At 58.5% G+C, this 16,771-nt stretch overlaps 1 protein-coding gene across 5 annotated transcripts; it reads left to right on the top strand.

Moving 5' to 3' along the window:
• Positions 1–9,313: 9,313 nt before the first annotated feature.
• On the top strand, positions 9,314–16,730 carry CSF3R (colony stimulating factor 3 receptor). Of its 5 annotated transcripts, none has more exons than XM_069875188.1 (16): positions 9,314–9,453; positions 10,270–10,365; positions 10,642–10,941; positions 11,665–11,788; positions 11,926–12,095; positions 12,767–12,921; positions 13,457–13,610; positions 13,723–13,805; positions 13,931–14,144; positions 14,272–14,460; positions 14,643–14,744; positions 15,057–15,203; positions 15,378–15,518; positions 15,607–15,697; positions 15,877–15,958; positions 16,141–16,730. In XM_069875188.1, exons 2-16 carry the CDS (start codon positions 10,296–10,298, stop codon positions 16,660–16,662), a joined length of 2,544 nt encoding a protein of 847 aa, XP_069731289.1. In that variant the 5' UTR covers positions 9,314–9,453; positions 10,270–10,295; the 3' UTR covers positions 16,663–16,730. The 5 variants fall into 5 exon arrangements, with proteins under 5 accessions (XP_069731289.1, XP_069731290.1, XP_069731293.1 ...); XM_069875189.1 differs by having other exon boundaries at positions 10,085–10,365; XM_069875192.1 differs by having other exon boundaries at positions 9,315–9,453; positions 16,183–16,730.
• Positions 16,731–16,771: the final 41 nt, after the last annotated feature.

Genomic DNA, 16,771 nt, shown 5'->3' with positions numbered 1-16,771 from the left:
TGCGGGTGCCTCAAGCACGCACTGAGCTGCTTGTTCTCATCCCACCAGCTCCCCTTCACCGCCAGCGCTGACCCTCTCCCCTGTATCACCTATGGGTGAGGGACCCGATGTTTCATCGTGCCCCCTGAACCAGCTCCCTCCAGGCTGCCGAGCGATCTTATTAACATAAACCAATCTATTAGCTCTAATTATTGCTCCTGTTTGGGAGGGGCTTTGTCATTAGCCTGTTGTCCAGGCTAGGGCTCCCCTGCAACACCTCTGGGGCCATGGGCATCCCTGGGCAGCGATGCTCCTACCCCACCCCTGGCCCCAGGACCCCCCAGACCTCCTCAAATCTTCCTCCTCTCCTGTCAGGCCAGGGATCAGCCCTTGTTTGCCCAGGGAAGAGCCAGGGACAGAGCCTCGTCTGTGCTGTGGGGCTGGGCAGGCTTGGCAGCCCCCGTCAGCCCCGCGTTCTCCAAGGGAGGATGCATGACAGAGGTTGTTTAATGCCTCTGAAAGGCAAGAATATGTTTCTCATCCATGTCATACTTGTAAAAATACCAGACGTGTTGCCCCGGCTTTCCTCTTGTGCGCTAACGACAGCTGAGGAGCGACATCTGTATCATAATAGATGAGAAACAAATTCCTCTTTACCCCCAGAGAAGGCTGATTATTTTACTGGCAAGCTACATTAAAAAATGCCTTGTGACACAAAGGAACATTAATGTCAGGAAATGGCAGTGTGGTGCCTCCAGGGAGCCCCGCTCCTGTCACCCTGATTAAATTAGTGTGTGTCTTCCCCCTGCATCCATCCACGCCATCAATATTCATGCTGGAGCTGCTGCTGGGGTGAGCTGCCAGGCCAAGGCTGGTACTGCCTGATCGTGGTGATAAAACACTGTTTGGAGGTGAAACAGCCTCAGCTGCAGGTTACAGGGGCAGATCCAGGAGTGGCTGCGCTCCAGATGGTGCAGGAGCATCGCTCGCTCCAGCCTTGGGGCTTGCAGGGGATCAGGGATGCTGCCAGACCTGTGGTGATGCCACATCCTCAGGTTGTGCCAGGAGAGCTTTTAGATTAGATATTAGGAAAGATTTCTTTACTGAAAGAGTGGTGAAGCATTTAAGAGGCTGCTCGGGGCCGTGGTGGAGTCTCCATCCCTGGAGGGGTTCAAAAAGCATGTAGATGTGGCGCTTCGGGATGTGGTTGTGTTGATGGTTGGACTGGATGTTCTTAGAGGTCTTTTCCAACTTTAATGATTCTATGATGCTCCACAGGGCACTCCTGCTCTGTCCATTTGATAGGAATGGTTGGACTCGATGATCCAGTGGGTCTCTTCCAACCCGGTTATTCTAGATGCTTGAGCAAAATATCAGTTCTAGATGCTTGAGCATGCAGTCTTCCCGCAGAGAAAGACAATTTGCTGAAGGGAATGAAAATGCCACACCCCAGAGGTCTGACTCTGCTTTTCTTACTTCCAAAAGCCCCAAACCCTGGGGAATTCACCTGCTCTCCCTGGCTGGAAACCCCTTGCCTGGAGCTGAAGCCGCAGCGTGGAGCCGTGTCAGCTCCCACCAGCCCAGCGGTCAGTGTAGTTAACAACCTTTTTAAAAATGAACCCCCAGGGGCATGTTATTCCAGGGTTCCAGCCATTAAGGGCTCATTAATATTTATGAAATAATTAATAGATGCACCTATGTTCTTTAATAACTCATTTAAAATTGTGCTATGGAATGCAATGTGTTTGGAGGAGGCAACAGGCGTTCTGCAATAGAGAAGCTCAGAGCATGGAGGGGCCGTTAATTATGGATGAAACACACACGGATATTGCACAAAGTTATGAAAAAAAATGAAGGCATTTAATTTAAGAAATAAGGAGGCAAGTTCTGCTACCTGGAGACCTGTTTTTCAAAGCCTGGGTGGCAGGGAGGGTTCCTCATGGGTCTCTGCCAAGGGTGGTCACGGTGCCCACACACGTAGCTTTTGGAGAGCTTAGAGTCACTGAATGGTTTGGGTTGGAAGAGACTTTAAAACTCATGCTGTTCCACACCCCTGTCATGGTCTTTTCTGATGCCAGTGCCTCTCCATCAGCACAAGATGATCCTTTACTCCAGGACCCCACGTGCAGCCGTCCCCGCACGTGGGCACCGGCAGCGAGCAGACGCACGTCCCCCTACCCAAACAATGATCTATATTTTCAATTTTCCAAAAGATTATGTTTTCATCTTAAAAGATGTTGTCTCCTGCTTTTTGACCTGAATAAAGTGAAAGATAATAGAATCCAGATGAAATAGATATCTTTATTAATCTTGCACAGAGAGAGCCTTCTCAGAGCTCCCAGGTGCTGCAGCAGGAGTGGATCCAGGGTGTAATCAGGTGGCCACCTTTATCTAAGCAATTTCCTCTCCACTTGAACAGGATTAAGCGCTGCTGAGGGATGCGGCCACCCCCGATCTATGGCTCACCAGCGTGGAGCAGGAGCACACCTGCCCGTCCAGGTACAACGGTGTCAGAGCTCGAGGTTGCATCTTCCCCAGCACACGGCCACGTCTGGGTATGTGACCCTGCCACCTCAGCCGTCTGAAGGTGACATTAGGGGTTTGATGGCAGCTCTGCCTCTGGGTTGGGGACCTGCAGCTGCTGTTGGCTCAGGGAGATGGTGCTGGGCTGAGCAGGATGGTGATGGGCTCAGCGGGACAATGCTGTCTCAGCATTTGGCTGGGGACTTTCACCACACGCTCCCCTCTCCACAAGAAGGATGCTGAGGCTCTGGAGCGAGTCCAGAGAAGAGCAACGAAGCTGATGAAGGGGCTGGAGAACAAGAGGAGCGGCTGAGAGAGCTGGGGGTGTTTAGCCTGGAGGAGAGGAGGCTGAGGGGAGACCTCATTGCTCTCTCCAACTCCCTGAAAGGAGGTTGTGGAGAGGAGGGAGCTGGGCTCTTCTCCCACCTTTCCTACCTGTGCAGAGCGTGTCCTCACTGGACAGATGCAGGCACTGCTGTCCCTGCTGTGGCTCATGGTTGGGGTGAGGGACCCTTTGCACCCATCGCAGGCACCGTTCCCTGCTCCAGCCTAAGAGCAGAGCCAGGCACAACAGGAGCTCTGGCCAGCAGTGAGTTGCAGCCACCTCCTTCACTGGCTGGGAGAGGGAGAAATTGGATTCAGAGGCAGCAAATGCAGTTCCTTAGAATGGATGTACATTTTCATTATACTTATACGCTGAGTAATTGGTGGTAATACAAGAGATATGGGCAGTATCATTATAGACCAGGCTGTGCTGGAGATGTATTATCATCATCTGTCATTATCTGGGCTTCCTTGTGGCTGCTAAAATTGTAGAACATGATTTTAATAACCCTGGAAGGCAAGAATCATTTTTCTTTTGTCACTTAACAACTTGGCCTCATTCACTGATACCTTTAAATAAGACGGGGGGATTAATTTCTAGTGGAATAAATGCAGACCTGGTTGTTTCCTTCTCTCTTCATTTGCAAAGGTGGCTCAGCGAAGCCTGACGGCTTTTAAGGAAATTGCAGATAATGGGAGGAGGATGTCAGCAGGGTGTACGGTGCGCAGGAGCACCTGGAGCACCCAGAGGAGGATGATCCTCAGGGGGCACAGGAGCACCCAGGGGTGGGTGATGCTCAAGGTGGTCCTAGCCCTGGGTCTCTCTCCCTGAGCTCCCTGCTGATGAGCAAAGAACCACAACAGCAGCAGTCCCTCCCCAGCTTTCTTGTAGCTCCTTTCAGGTACTGGAAGGTCACTATAAGATCTCCTCGGAGCCTTCTCTTCTCCAGGCTGAACAACCCCAACTCTCTCAGCCTGTCCTCGTACGGGAGGTGCTCCAGCCCTCGGATCATCTTTGTAGCCTCCTCTGGACCCGTTCCAACGGCTCCAAATCCTTCTTAGGTCAAGGATTTCAGAATTGGACACAATCCTCCAGATGAGGTCTTACAGGAGAGGAACAGAGGGGCAGAGTCACTTCCCTCGCCCTGCTGGCCACGCTGCTTTGGATGCCGCCCTTGACATCGTTTGCCTTATGAGCTGTTAGTGCAAATTGCCTGCTCATTTCAAGCTTCTCATTGACTAGCCACCCGCAAGTCCTTCTCCTCAGGGCTGCTCTCAATCACATCATCCCCCATCGCGTACTGGGGGATTGTCCTGACCCAGGAGTAGGACCTTGCCCTTGGCCTTGTTGAACCTCATGAGGTTCTCCCAGCCCCACTTCTCCAGCCTGTCCAGGTCCCTCTGGATGCTGTCTCATCCTTCTGATGTGGCAACTGCACCACTCAGCTTGGTGTCATCCCACTCATCTTGGTGTCATCAAGTCCCTGGGATAACGCCTGCCCTGCAGCAGGGATGGAATGTCCCCTGCCTGCTCTGCAGCTTTGGGCTTTGCCTCCATGCCCAGAGCACTTAGCCATGGTGACTCCTGCCCAGCCCGGCTGCTGGGATGCCACAGTGCTGGGGGTTCACCCACAGGGATGGTCCATGCACCCCAACCCCTCGGTCCCCTCTTGCAGGGCACAAATGCAGCCGCTTCTCAGGAGCTGGAGGAGCTGCGTCATTCCTGACCCGCGTGGCTGCCATCAGGGTTCACAAGTTTGAGGGTGTTTCATTTGTTGCTCCTCTCAGCTGTGGAAAAAGCCAGCAGCAGGAGAGGGACAAATCAAATTACAAGCCAGCTAATGAAAATAATGGGGAATAAAGTACTTTTGGAGGCTGCTTGGTTGGATTCCTATTTCCATGTGTCACTGGATTTAAATCGGTGATGTTTATAGCCCTCGAGAAGCAGTCATTTAATTGCCCTTTGTGATTAGCTGCAGCTCAATTGACCATGAATTTCTTGCTCTCACAGACCTGGGCCTTTGGCTGATGAGAAGCAGCCGGCTTTGAGCACGGCTCCAGCCCCACGGCGGCTCAAACCCCCATTCCTAGAGCACCCAAAGCCCTCCTGGGTCCTTCAGGGCTGCAGCTTTTCCAGATTGTCCCAGGGCAAAGCAGATGGGGGATGCTGAGCATCCTCTTCCAGAGCACAGGATGGTGTGTTTATACAGCTGAAGGTCCACTCAGAGGGTTTTGAGCGGCTGGCAGCCTCCGTTTGCAGCTATTGACTCTGAGTAAATAATCTCCAGATATATTTTTCTCCCGATAAAAGCTGATTTTTTTCTATTATTGTCGGGGGTGTTTATTAGAGCAGAAAAATAATAGCACTGTGCTTGCAGCCTGATTGCCGGGAAGTGTCACAAGTCGGCTGTGCAGCCCTGGCAGCTGGGATCAAATGTGCTGCTTGGCGTCGCGGTCATGGGAGGGTGAGGGGACGTGAAAATCCCCCTGCCTGCCTGGTTTCATCAAAGGGAAATATCTTTTCAGGGAGGAGATGCTCTGCACATCTGAGCTTGGGAATTTCCAGGAGCATCGGGGAACGAGGGGCCAGCACAGGGCTCAGCTGCCTGGTGCAGGGTGGTTCTTCTGCTGCAGATACCTGGACAACAGAGCCAGTAATTTAGGGATTTGTAGGTTTTGCATGGTCCTGTGAGAGCGTTCTCTCCCTCCCACCCATGTCCCTGAAGCACCACTCTTCCATCCCAAAGCTGCAGCCTCTTAGCATCCTTTGAGCATCTTGCAGGTCAGGGAAGAACGATGGCAGGCAGCTCTCTGCCCTCCCCGTGGCCACCAGGGACTCCTGAGATCCCTGTAGCAGGGAGAATTAATCCTCCTGCCTCATTAATTACAGCAGCCTTGTTCATGGTCAGGGTCTCGCACCCCTGCAATCAATTCTCTCCCATTTACATGGGCATCCCTGGTGTTGGGCACCAGGTGACCACAGCCTGTGGACACAGGAGGGACCTGGATGGGTTCCCCTCCCCAGGGTGGCTCCGTGCTGCTCCCTGTGTCCCCCTCTGTCCCCCTGTGTCCCCGTTCCCAGCCGAGGGTCTCCTCCTTCCCACCTCCACCCGCCTGCAGGGTGGTTTGAGGAGCCCTCTGCTCCTTCCCCATTGCTGATGGGCTGAACGAGGTGGTTTGTTTGAATTAATCATGTTGGGTGGCAATTAAACAGCTCTCCTCATCCATTAGAGACTGTACGGATTCCGCACTTAGATCTTGCATCTTACATGACTGGCAATGGTTTATTTTTTAAGGGAAGGAGAAGAATAAAGGGAAAATCTCTTTAGGGAGGCCGGTTCTTGCTGACAGCTGAGCTGATGCGAGTCAGTAACGCACTTTATTCTGCTTAATAGCAATGATCAGCCCAGCAGGGATTAAATCAGAGGTGCTGATAACAGGTCTGAGAAAAGGAGGCAGCTGAGAACCCTCCAGCATTTAATGCAGGGAGTGGGGGAAGAGCAGAGCTGGTCAAGGGGCTCTGGTGCCTCTGGGTCCCTGGATGCCGTGGTGGCAGCAGGTGGCTCAGCAGCAGTGGGACACACAGAATCATAGAATACTTAGAATCGTAGAATCATCAGGTTGGAAAAGACCCATTGGATGATCGAGTGCAACTATAGGGGTCCCGCTGCCCTCCCTACCCCACAGCTCAGAGCCCCGTGGGAGCTTCAGCAGCTGTGGAGAGGGATGGAGATGCTTCACCCCTACCCTGCGGTGGGACCCGTTCTGGAGACTCCACGCTGTGCTGCCGAGAAGGCTCCAGATCCACCCCTGTCCATCGTCTCCAGCGCTATCTGAGGATCGCAACTGGAGCCCCCTGAAGGGTCTGGTCTTGCTGGTAGGTTGCTGCCTGGTGCCACTGGTTCCCATCCCACATAATGCAACTCTGGAAAAAGCCCCGCAGCTGCTTCCCCTTTCCTTCTTCCCCCTCGCCAGGCAGGGAGGGCTCTTGCGCCATGGGTAGGGAGCCCTCTGCCCCGCTGCTCACCCCGAAACGTGCCTCTTCCAGGTCATGAACACCCACCCTCCCTCTAAACTGTGCTCCCAGTTCTGTCCCACGCTGTGCCCCAGTGTCACCACCTGCTTCTGCACTGCCACAGCCTCATCCCACAGGACCCTCTGTCACCCAGCTGGCTCTCTCGAGACCCAACAGCCTCCTCTTCATGTGTCCTCTGGCCCTGGCCCCTCCAAGGTGCCTCCACCAGGCTGGCCAGGACCTGGAGCTCCAGGTGTTCTGCAGGGATGGCATGTCACCTCTTGTCCCTCCATCCCATCCCAGGGACAGGGTCTGTGGGCTCCTGAGAGTGACTCGGAGCTGAAAAGAAACAGAGAGCACTGTCACGGGGGCACATCTGCTCCATCCCTGACCTCGGGAAGGGGCTGCTGCCCCGGAGAAGTGCAGGAGCCCTGCCAAAGGGCATGTTTGGAGCAGCATCTTGGAGCCTTCACAGGGTCAAACCCTTTCCATGAGGAGCAGGGGCCGCGTGAGCCTGGGATGGACCCACAGAGTCAGAATGCAGGGGTCCCACCACGCGTACCCCACTTTGGGGCCCCAGCAGCAGCGACGGACAGGTGCTTGTTTGTGTCCAGCTGGGTGTTTGCAGCTCTGCCTGCCCTCCGGTTCCCACGGAGATGCCCACGTCGCCATGGCTACCCACGGATATTCCCGCTCCGGCTGGTAAACAGCCTGCAAGCCGCGCGTTTCCGACCCAAAATACTGGGGGTTGCTACACGCTAGGGAAATGTTGCAAGGGCAGCTCCCCACCCCAGGTCAGCAGCTGTGGGAATCGCCCCTGTGCCCCAGCCCAGGGACCTGTACCCCTACATGAACCCCAAATCCAGGGGCTGGGGGCCTGGGCAGGGGAGATTTGGGGGAAGAACCCTTCGCGTGGGCTGTTGGGGCTGTGAGGCTGCTGGCTGCAGCCCTAGGGACTGCAGGAGAGCTAGGGGGAGAGCTCTTGATCAGGAAGGACGGGGAGAGGATGAGGGGGAATGGTTTTCAGCTGAAAGAGGGGAGATTGAGATGAGATCTTAGGAAGAAATATTTTCCTGTGAGGGTGGGGACCATGTTGCCCCATCCTTGGAGGGGTTCAAGGCCGGGTTAGATGGGGCTTGGATCAACCAGATCCAATGGGAAGCATCCCTGCCCATGGGAAGGGGTGGAACTGGATGGGCTTTGAGGTCCCTTCCAACCCAAACCACTCCGTGACTCTGTTCCCAGGCCACCCAGCCTTCTGCGGGACATCACTCTGGGGGCTGTGCTCCCCCCTGGTCCCCACCAAGCAGCTCCGGAGTTATTTGCGGCATGGGGTTGCGTGAGCGCTGAGTAATGCACGGCTGGAGGTGAACCGTGTGCTACAAATCCCGTAGTAAACAGCCGTTTGCACAACAGGCGCCTCCGTTGCGAAGGCTGCGAGTGTGTCGCGGGTTGGGCAATCCCCTGTTTACCCCCACGCTCTGGCCCCGTCCCAAGGGAAGCGGGGTTTGGGGCTCCCCGTCTGGGGCTGCAATGCCACCACCCAGCACCCCAGAGAGCCCCTGGAGAAGCCAGGTAGAGCCTCAGGCAAGGGGTGGTTGGAAAAAAATGGGATAATGGTCAACACAGGGAGGTATCAGTAGGAAGGCTGGGTCTTGAGGTGGCCTTGGGGCATCTCACGGGTCCCCTTGCTCTTGAGAAGAGCTGGGAACTCAGACAACTTGGTTGTGAAATAGTGAAGCATCGGAAGAGGCTGCCCAGGGCAGTGGTGGAGTCTCCATCCCTGGAGGGCTTCAAAAAATATGTAGACGTGGCACTTCGGGATCCAGTTTAGTAGGCACAGTGGGGCTGGACTGGTGGTTGGACTGGATGAGCTTCGAGGTCTTCTCTAACCTTAATGAATCTGTGATTCTGTGATTCTATGAACACGTAGCCCCCTATGACAGGGGACAGGATGAGAGGGAATGGCCTCAAGCTCCACCAGGGGAGGTTTAGGCTGAACATTAGGAAAAAAATTTTCACGGAAAGGGTCATTGGGCAGTGGCAGAGGCTGCCCAGGGAGGGGGTTGAGTCACCTTCCCTGGAGGGGTTTAAGGGACGGGTGGACAAGGTGCTGGGGGACATGGGTTAGTGATTGATGGGAATGGTTGGACTTGATGATCCGGTGGGTCTTTTCCAACCTGGTGATTCTATGATTCTATGAGGCCGGGTTTGCCTCCTGCCCTCTGAGTCCCACATCCCCCAGCCCTGTCACTCAGCCCATGTCCCCCTGCTGCGTCCCTCAATCCAGCCCCACAGTCCCAGGGGATTTATAGCAAGGAACTGGCTGTGCCACCTCCCAGGATGGGAGGCCGGGTGCTGTTCCCTTCTGCTGGATGCGTGCGTGCCGCTGGCCTTTCCTTCCTGCAGCAAGCAAGGCGGTCGCAGCCTTCAGGGAAGTGTTTTGCAATCACCTTCTTCAGAGAGTCACAGCAATTAACGGCACTGGGTTTGAGGAACTAATGGTGAAAACAGCATGTTAGCAAAGGGGCTGCGCGCGGCGAGCTGCTGGGAGCCAGAGGCTGGTTCTTGGAGCGGGAGGTGAGCAGCAGCCAGACACAGCAGGCACGGAGGTAGGGATGGAGGCGAGGTAGGGATGGAGGCGAGGCAGGTTGGGGCACAGGGTGCTTGGATCCATCCGAGCAACTTGCCTGTAGCTGCGTGAGTTGCTCTGTCCCGTCCCCTGCCCATGACAGCAACGTGTGCCGAGCGCTCAGGGGTGGCTGCTCCCACATCCTGGAGTCCCTCATCTGCTTCTGGATGTTGGCTTGGTGGTGAGAGGAGCTGTGGGCACCCAGAGCTGGGGACACCACGGGAGCCTCGCCAGTGCCCAGCAACGCCACGGATGCGACTGGGACTGACCCCCAGACCATTCCCAGCATCAGGCAGGGGTGCAGCTGGGGGAGCAGCACTGGGGAGGGGGGCAAAGCAGGACCCTGATGCCGCACAGCTCTGGGCAGCCCCGCCGTGCTGCCATCACTCATTCGTTTCCCTCTTTCAGCTTATCAGCGCTCCCACACTGAGCCCCAGCTCTAACCCTGCCCGAAACCACAAATCTCTGCCCGGCAGAGGCCAAAGATACCTGTGATAAAATCAAGCCTGTGCTTGCAGCCCACGATTGGGGTGCGTGGGGTGAGAGCCGGTGGCAGGCTGTGCCGGAGGGTCCCCTCTGGAGCGCCTCACCAGTGCCCTTTTCCACGCCAGCGACAGCGCGGGCGGCCGAGCCGGGGGCGGAGGTGTCAGTGTTGCAGAAGGGATGCGGGGAGAGGCTGCTTCTGACGGCAAGAGGACATTTGGCTCCAGGAAACACCAGTGACACAGCTCCTCCAGCCTGCCTCCTCCCCAGCCCTTTCCCAACGCGTCAAGACGAGCTGCTCTCTCCGCTCCAGGTGATGCCCAAGCCACAGAGGACACCATGGCCAGGCGCGGTGCTGGGACACCTCTCCTGCTGCAGCTCTCCCTGCTCCTGCTCCTCCGCCCAGGCGGTGAGTGGGACCCATCCTGGCCTTGTGCACTCAGCACCCACCCTGACCGGCCAGGACCGCGGCGCAGGGGCCGCAGCGGGTAGACGTGAGCGTTGGTGGCACAGCGGGTGTTGGCAGGATGGGGTTCGGCAGGCTTACCCAACGCCCGGCTCTTCCTCTCCAGCGACCGGGGGGCCCGTCTAAGGGAAGAGATGCTCATCCCGCTGTCCTGCCTCGGCGCTGAGGTGGCTTTGTGACAGCCGTGCCCTGGATGTGACACATCTTTCCTCCCTGCAGCGACCCTGCACTGTGCCTTTCTGTCCGTGGGCTCGCCCACCGTGCCCCTGGGCTCCGCCGTCACAGCGTCCTGCACCATCCAGACCGAACTCTGCCGAGGCTTGGAGCAAGGGAAGGTCCAGATCGCCTGGATGATGGACAACGAGCCCGTGGCCGGGATCCAGCACCACGGCCCGGGAGGCACGGAGGTGTCCAACCTCACGCTGCCCCAGTTCAACCGCACGCAGGCCAGGCTGTGGTGCTGCGTGGAGTGGAACGGGACCAAGCAGCGCGTCGGCGTGGCCGAGATCCAGGCAGGCTGTAAGTCTGCTGCTGCCAAGGGATGCACGGGTGTATCCGACAGAGGTGCAGCCTGGCACCTTGGGGGTCGCATTTCTCCTCCCCGAGAGGCGTGTCTGCCCTGGGTGAGCTGCACAAAGCTGCTGGGGTTGGAGCAGCAGCCAGGGCTGACGGCTGATGGAGGGTGTTTCGGGGCTGTTCCGGGCCATGGATGTTTAGTCTGGAGAAGAGGAGGCTGAGGGGAGACCTCATTGCTCTCTCCAACTCCCTGAGAGGAGGTTGTGGAGAGGAGGGAGCTGGGCTCTTCTCCCAAGGGACAGGGGACAGGACGAGAGGGAATGGCCTCAAGCTCCACCAGGGGAGGGTCAGCCTGGACATTAGGAAAAAATTATTCACAGAAAGGGTCATTGGGCACTGGCAGAGGCTGCCCAGGGAGGGGGTTGAGTCACCTTCCCTGGAGGGGTTTAAGGGATGGGTGGATGAGGTGCTGAGGGGCATGGGTTAGTGATTGATGCGAATGGTTGGACTTGATGATCCAGTGGGTCTCTTCCAACCTGGTTATTCTATGATTCTATGTCCCGATGCACCAGTGCCCAGCAGGCAGCCTGTGGGGCAAGGCAGGTTTGGGGAGCGGTGGTGCGGCAGCAGGGCTCTGTGCAGCCAGGCACAGAGCGGCAGCAGCTCCTCAGCAGCCAGGATGGTGCTTTCTTTGCTCAAAGCTCTTCTCTGGCTGCTCTCTCCCAGACCCACCTGCGAAGCCCTTCAACCTCAGCTGCGCCCTGAGCCTCAACGACTACGGGCTGACGTGCCAATGGGAGCCGGGAGCTGACAGCCACCTCCCCACCAGTGTCACACTGAAGTGTGCCAGGTAAGCCTCGCGGGGGGGACACGGTCCCCGGGGTGTGCCCAGCCACCTCTGCTGCTCCTCGCCCTCTGCTAAACCACATGGCAAGGCTCGTCCACCGCTGGAGGGTCCCCCCCAACCCACCCCTCTGGCTGCTGCAGGAGCAGAGCCCAGGCGGTGACGGGCTGCACCCCACAAAGCGGGCGCAGCCACTGCACGGTGCCGCGCCGGCTGCTCCAGCTCTACCGGCAAATGGAATTCTGGGTGTCCGCCACCAACGCGCTGGGCACGGCCGAGTCGGAGCATCTCTGCATCGACCCCATGGACGTGGGTGAGTGATGGCCAGAGCCGCCAGCCTCGTGTGGAGGGCAGGGGCCAGGGAAGCTCATGGGCGGTAAGCGAGGGGCATTACAGAGCCATTACAGCACATCGGGCTTCTAGGTCGTATTTTACGGACAGGCACCCGTGATAAATGTCTTGCTGGCACGAAGAGGTGCCAAAGCCACATTACAGCCCGAGCAGCGTGTGCCGGCGTGTTATGAGCCACCGTTTGACCTGCTGCCCTCTACAACTCTCTCCAGCGATTGATTACCCATTTATTCAGGAGGTCTATTAATAATACATCCAGCTCCCATAAACTATTTATAAAAGGAACCTACCCAGATGGTGAGACTCGTCCTCCCTGCTCTGCACCCAGGGAGGGGCTGCCCACAAATCAGCTGAGCCTTCCCATGGCCCTGCTGGGCTCCCACCCCCAAGGAGACCCAAATAAGCAGCTTTCCTGGCCGTGTACCAGACCCTGGGTCTTGTGGGACCAGGCAGGGACACACACCAGCCTCCATCCCTTGCTACAAGCTGCGCTCCTAAATATTTCGGAGCAGTTTCTCCCTGTCCTTGCCTTCGGGACCAGGCAGGCTGGCACTGCGGCTGCAGCTCATGGTGGTAACTGCCCCATGTGAGGTGCTGGCCCCTCTCCAGCTCTCTCCTCCGCTCTTCCTCCAGCCAAGCTGGACCCCCCAGCCCTGCGGAGCATCCAGTCCATCCCCTTCCAGACCGACTGCGTCACCCTGGCGTGGGAGGTTGCCCGCAGCACCGTGCACATGGAGCTGCAGTGCGAGCTGCGCTACCGGGCGCTCGAGGACATCACCTGGGCTCTGGTGAGCGATGCTGAGGCTCTTCCCTCTCCTCTGAGCTCCACCAGCTTTCCTGCAAGGGGAGCAGCAGGGTGCTCATGTGGGAGGAGGACGGCGAGGGGACCCCTCGAGGCAGGAGACAGCACAGCCCTCGCTCTGGCTGCCACCAGAGAATCATAGAATCACCCGTTTGAAAGAGACCCACTGGATCATTGAGTCCAACCATTCCTACCAAACACTAACCCATGTCCCTCAGCGCCTCGTCCACCCGTCCCTTAAACCCCTCCAGGGAAGGGGACTCAACCCCCTCCCTGGGCAGCCTCTGCCACTGCCCAATGACCCTTTCCATGAAAATTCTTTTCCTAATGTTCAGCCTGAACCTCCCCTGGTGGAGCTTGAGGCCATTCCCTCTCGTCCTGTCCCCTGTCCCTTGGGAGAAGAGCCCAGCTCCCTCCTCTCCACAACCTCCTTTCAGGGAGTTGGAGAGAGCAATGAGGTCTCCCCTCAGCCTCCTCTTCTCCAGACTAAACACCCCCAGCTCACTCAGCCGTTTCTCCAGGTCACCAACATCATCGGTCAGGCTGGCACCACACAGCACTGTGGCTTTCTCTTCGGCACCCAGTACCACTTCCAGATGCGGTGCCGGCGGAGCTCGGCACAGGGCTACTGGAGTGAGTGGAGCCGGGGCAGGAACTACACCACGCATGAGAAAGGTGGGTACAGGGTCACCTGGGGGGTCCCCTCTGCCCAGCCAGGTGGCACAGCCGCAGTAGCGTGGCCACACTTGCTCCTCTCAGCTCCTCATCTTCCCTTCTCCCGCTGCAGCCCCAACAGGGGAGCTGGATGCATGGTGGAACGCTCGGCCGGCCGGGGCGGGCAGGCGGCTGGAGGTGCAGCTGCGCTGGAAGGTGAGCATGGATGGATGGATGGATGGTGGAGGTGCTGGGGCATCCCCCTGGGGGCCAAGCATCCCCCTGGGGACTGAGCATCCCTGTGGGAATCGAGCATCCCCGCACCCCCTGCCTGCCCCCAGGCCCCACGGCAGCGGGAGGCGAATGGGCGCGTGCTGGGGTACCGCGTCACCCTGAGCCCCAGGAGGAGGGGCAGGGACCCCCCCACCATCTGCAACACCACCCACACCCACTGCAACTTCTCCGCGCCGGCGGGGACCAGGAGGGTCTATCTCTCAGCCTACAACGCTGCGGGTGAATCGGCAGCGACCGAGGTCACCCTCTTGGAGAGGAAAGGTGAGGATGCCGCAAACCTCCCATGATCCCAAACCTCTGCGGTGCCCCCCTGGATGAACAACCGGTGCGAGGAGCAGGGGGGCACAGTGGGATGCTCCCACCAGCCCAGCTGGCTGTCCCCGTGCAGGTCAACCCCTGGCCGGGCTCCGGGCTGTGGCCAGCGGGGAGCACAGCCTCTGGGTGCACTGGGAGGCTCCAGCAGCCCCACCGGCCGCCTACGTCCTCGAGTGGCAGCGGGTGCCCTGGGAGCCCGGTGGCTGCAGCGCCTGCTGGCAGATGGAGCGAGACGGAGCTGCCACCGCAGCGCTCATCCGTGGTAAGCCGGGGGCTGCTGGAGATCCCTTGTTGGCCTCACCATGAGGTGCACCAGCGGGCTCAGGATTGCCTGCCCCGAGCCCACTCCACACCCTCCTTCACCTGGATCCACTCTTGGGGTGCGGTGCAGGGGAGCCAAAGGCTCTCCCCGAGCCCCCAGCCCCACGCTGCTCCTCCTTGCAGATGGCATCGAGCCTTTCCAGCGCTACAACATCTCCGTGCACCCCCTCTACAAGGACGCCGTGGGGGTCCCTGCCCATACCACTGCCTACTCCAAGCAGAAAGGTATGTGGGCTCCAAGCAGCCACCCTCAGAGAATCACCCCACACCACAAAGACTTCGTCTTTCCAAAAGGAGAGCCAGTCTTCCCCCCATGTACCCCTAAATTAGGGGTTGTGCAGAGGAGCTCAGCCCACTGGGCTGGATCACGGCTCGTCTCTGAGCTAGCCCAAGCCCCATGGGGGTAAAGGTGTGGGTCAGGGCTTGATTCCCACACCTCAGGAGCGAGATTCACCGCTTGGCGATACCCCCGCTGGTCCCTTGTACTGAGGCAAGTGGTTCTGCACAGCACCCCTCGTTTATCCCGCTCTGTTCCAGCCCCATCCTACGCCCCAAAGCTTCACCTGAAGAGCATCAGCAAGTCCAACGCCAAGCTGTGCTGGGACCCGCTCCCCATTGAGATACAGAACGGTTTTATCACCAGCTACACCATCTTCTGGGCCGACAGCACCGCTGAAGTTTCCAGTGAGTCCTGCCTGCCTCCCCACCGCCTCGATGGGATGGGAGAGGGCATCGGCACACTCCATACTCTCATCAGAGAGGGTCTGGGGGCGCGTGGAGGTCCTGTATGAGACCCTCGCCAGCCGAGGGGCCACACAGGTGAGGGGCACCCGCAGAGCAGCTCCCCTGTTTCCCCAGGTGCCACCGTGAATCCCTCTCTCAGTTCCTTTGTCATCCGGGAGCTGAAGCCGTCGACCCTGTACAAAGTGCACATCTTGGCATCCACGGCTGCCGGCGGCACCAACGGCACCAGCCTCACCCTGGTGACCCCGGTGCTAGGTGAGGAGGGGACGCACCAGACTCTGGCTCTCGTTCCAGATCCCCATCACCGTTCCTCCCATGACTCTCTCCCCTGCCTGCTTTCCAGATGACGCTGAAATCCAATTCCTCTTCCTGACCTTGGGGCTGATCTTTGTCCTCCTCATCCTGTTGCTCATCTGCATCCAGAAGAACGGGAGGTGAGTACCGAGAGGCGTCCCTGGCCACCCTTGTCCCCAGCGTCAGTCCTTGTCTCCAGTGACTGTGGCTCTGGGGGGGGACAGGGGGGATGTGGGGACCAGCAACTGTGAGCTCGGGGGGAGCAAGGGCAGCCCCAAAGCTGCCAGGCTCAGACCCCCTCATCCTATATCTCTGCCAGGGTGAAGAAGCAATTCTGGCCCAGTGTCCCTGACCCTGCCAACAGCAGCCTGGGCAAGTGGGTGCCAGCAGAGCTGCACCAGGTGAGACCCTAGAAACTGCTCCCCACCCAGCGCCAAGACCATGCTGGGATGGGAATGGGATGCAAGGAGCTCCCCTTGTGTGGTGCCCAAGGCGGACAGAGGGGCTGCACCCTGCAAACAGGCAGGGATTGTTCCTCCAGGAGCCTCTGGTTCCTCCAGAAGACTGTGGTTTGTTCCTCCAGGAGCCTGTGGTTCCTCCAGAAGACTGTGGTTTGTTCCTCCAGGAGCCTCTGCAGGTCCCCGGCGTGAGGGAGCCCAGTCTGGCTACGATTTCTACGGTCACGGTGCTTGAAAAGGCAGCAGGGAAGCAACCACCAGCTTGGGGCAAGGAGCTGGTCACCGAGCCCCCCGCGCCCCAGCCCTACGTGAGGCAGGAGGGAGCCGCGTCGGGCCAGGGCTGGGCTGCAACCGACCCCGGTGGCACCGGGGACACCGTCCAGTACGCGCGGGTGGTGGGCGATGGGTACAAGGGGCAGCAGCACGGCCGGCCTCGCCTCTACCTGCGCTCCAGCTCCACACAGCCCCTGCTCCTCGACGCCAGCCCCAGTCCCAAGCCCTACGAGAACCTGTGGTTCCATGGGGCTGCCCCTGATGGCAGCTTTGGGGACGGGGGATGCCTCGAGGACCTGCCGGCCACCTTCCCCCTGCTGCAGGGTCTCCGCATCAGCGGGGCTGAGGAGCTCCAGGACTGCCGAGCGTTTTAGTGCAGGGGGAAGCCGAGCCCTCCTACTCCTCCTTTCCCCTGCTGCAATAAATCGGGATGCGCTGAGAACAGGCTGGAGCAGCTCTGTGGCAGGACAAGCTCCAGGAGAA

This window comes from Phaenicophaeus curvirostris, chromosome 23, assembly GCF_032191515.1.
Source record: "Phaenicophaeus curvirostris isolate KB17595 chromosome 23, BPBGC_Pcur_1.0, whole genome shotgun sequence".
In the NCBI taxonomy this organism is placed as follows: Eukaryota; Metazoa; Chordata; class Aves; order Cuculiformes; family Cuculidae; genus Phaenicophaeus; species Phaenicophaeus curvirostris.
Note: the sequence above shows the minus strand (reverse complement) of the source record. Positions and strands in the feature narration are given on the sequence as shown.

Coding starts and splice junctions, on each gene's coding strand:
- CSF3R (XM_069875188.1), top strand. CDS start 10,296: ATGGCCAGGCGCGGTGCTGGGACACCTCTCCTGCTGCAGCTCTCCCTG. Junction 12,096..12,766: donor CATCGACCCCATGGACGTGG/GTGAGTGATGGC, acceptor CTCTTCCTCCAG/CCAAGCTGGACCCCCCAGCC. Junction 15,959..16,140: donor TGCCAGCAGAGCTGCACCAG/GTGAGACCCTAG, acceptor TTGTTCCTCCAG/GAGCCTGTGGTTCCTCCAGA.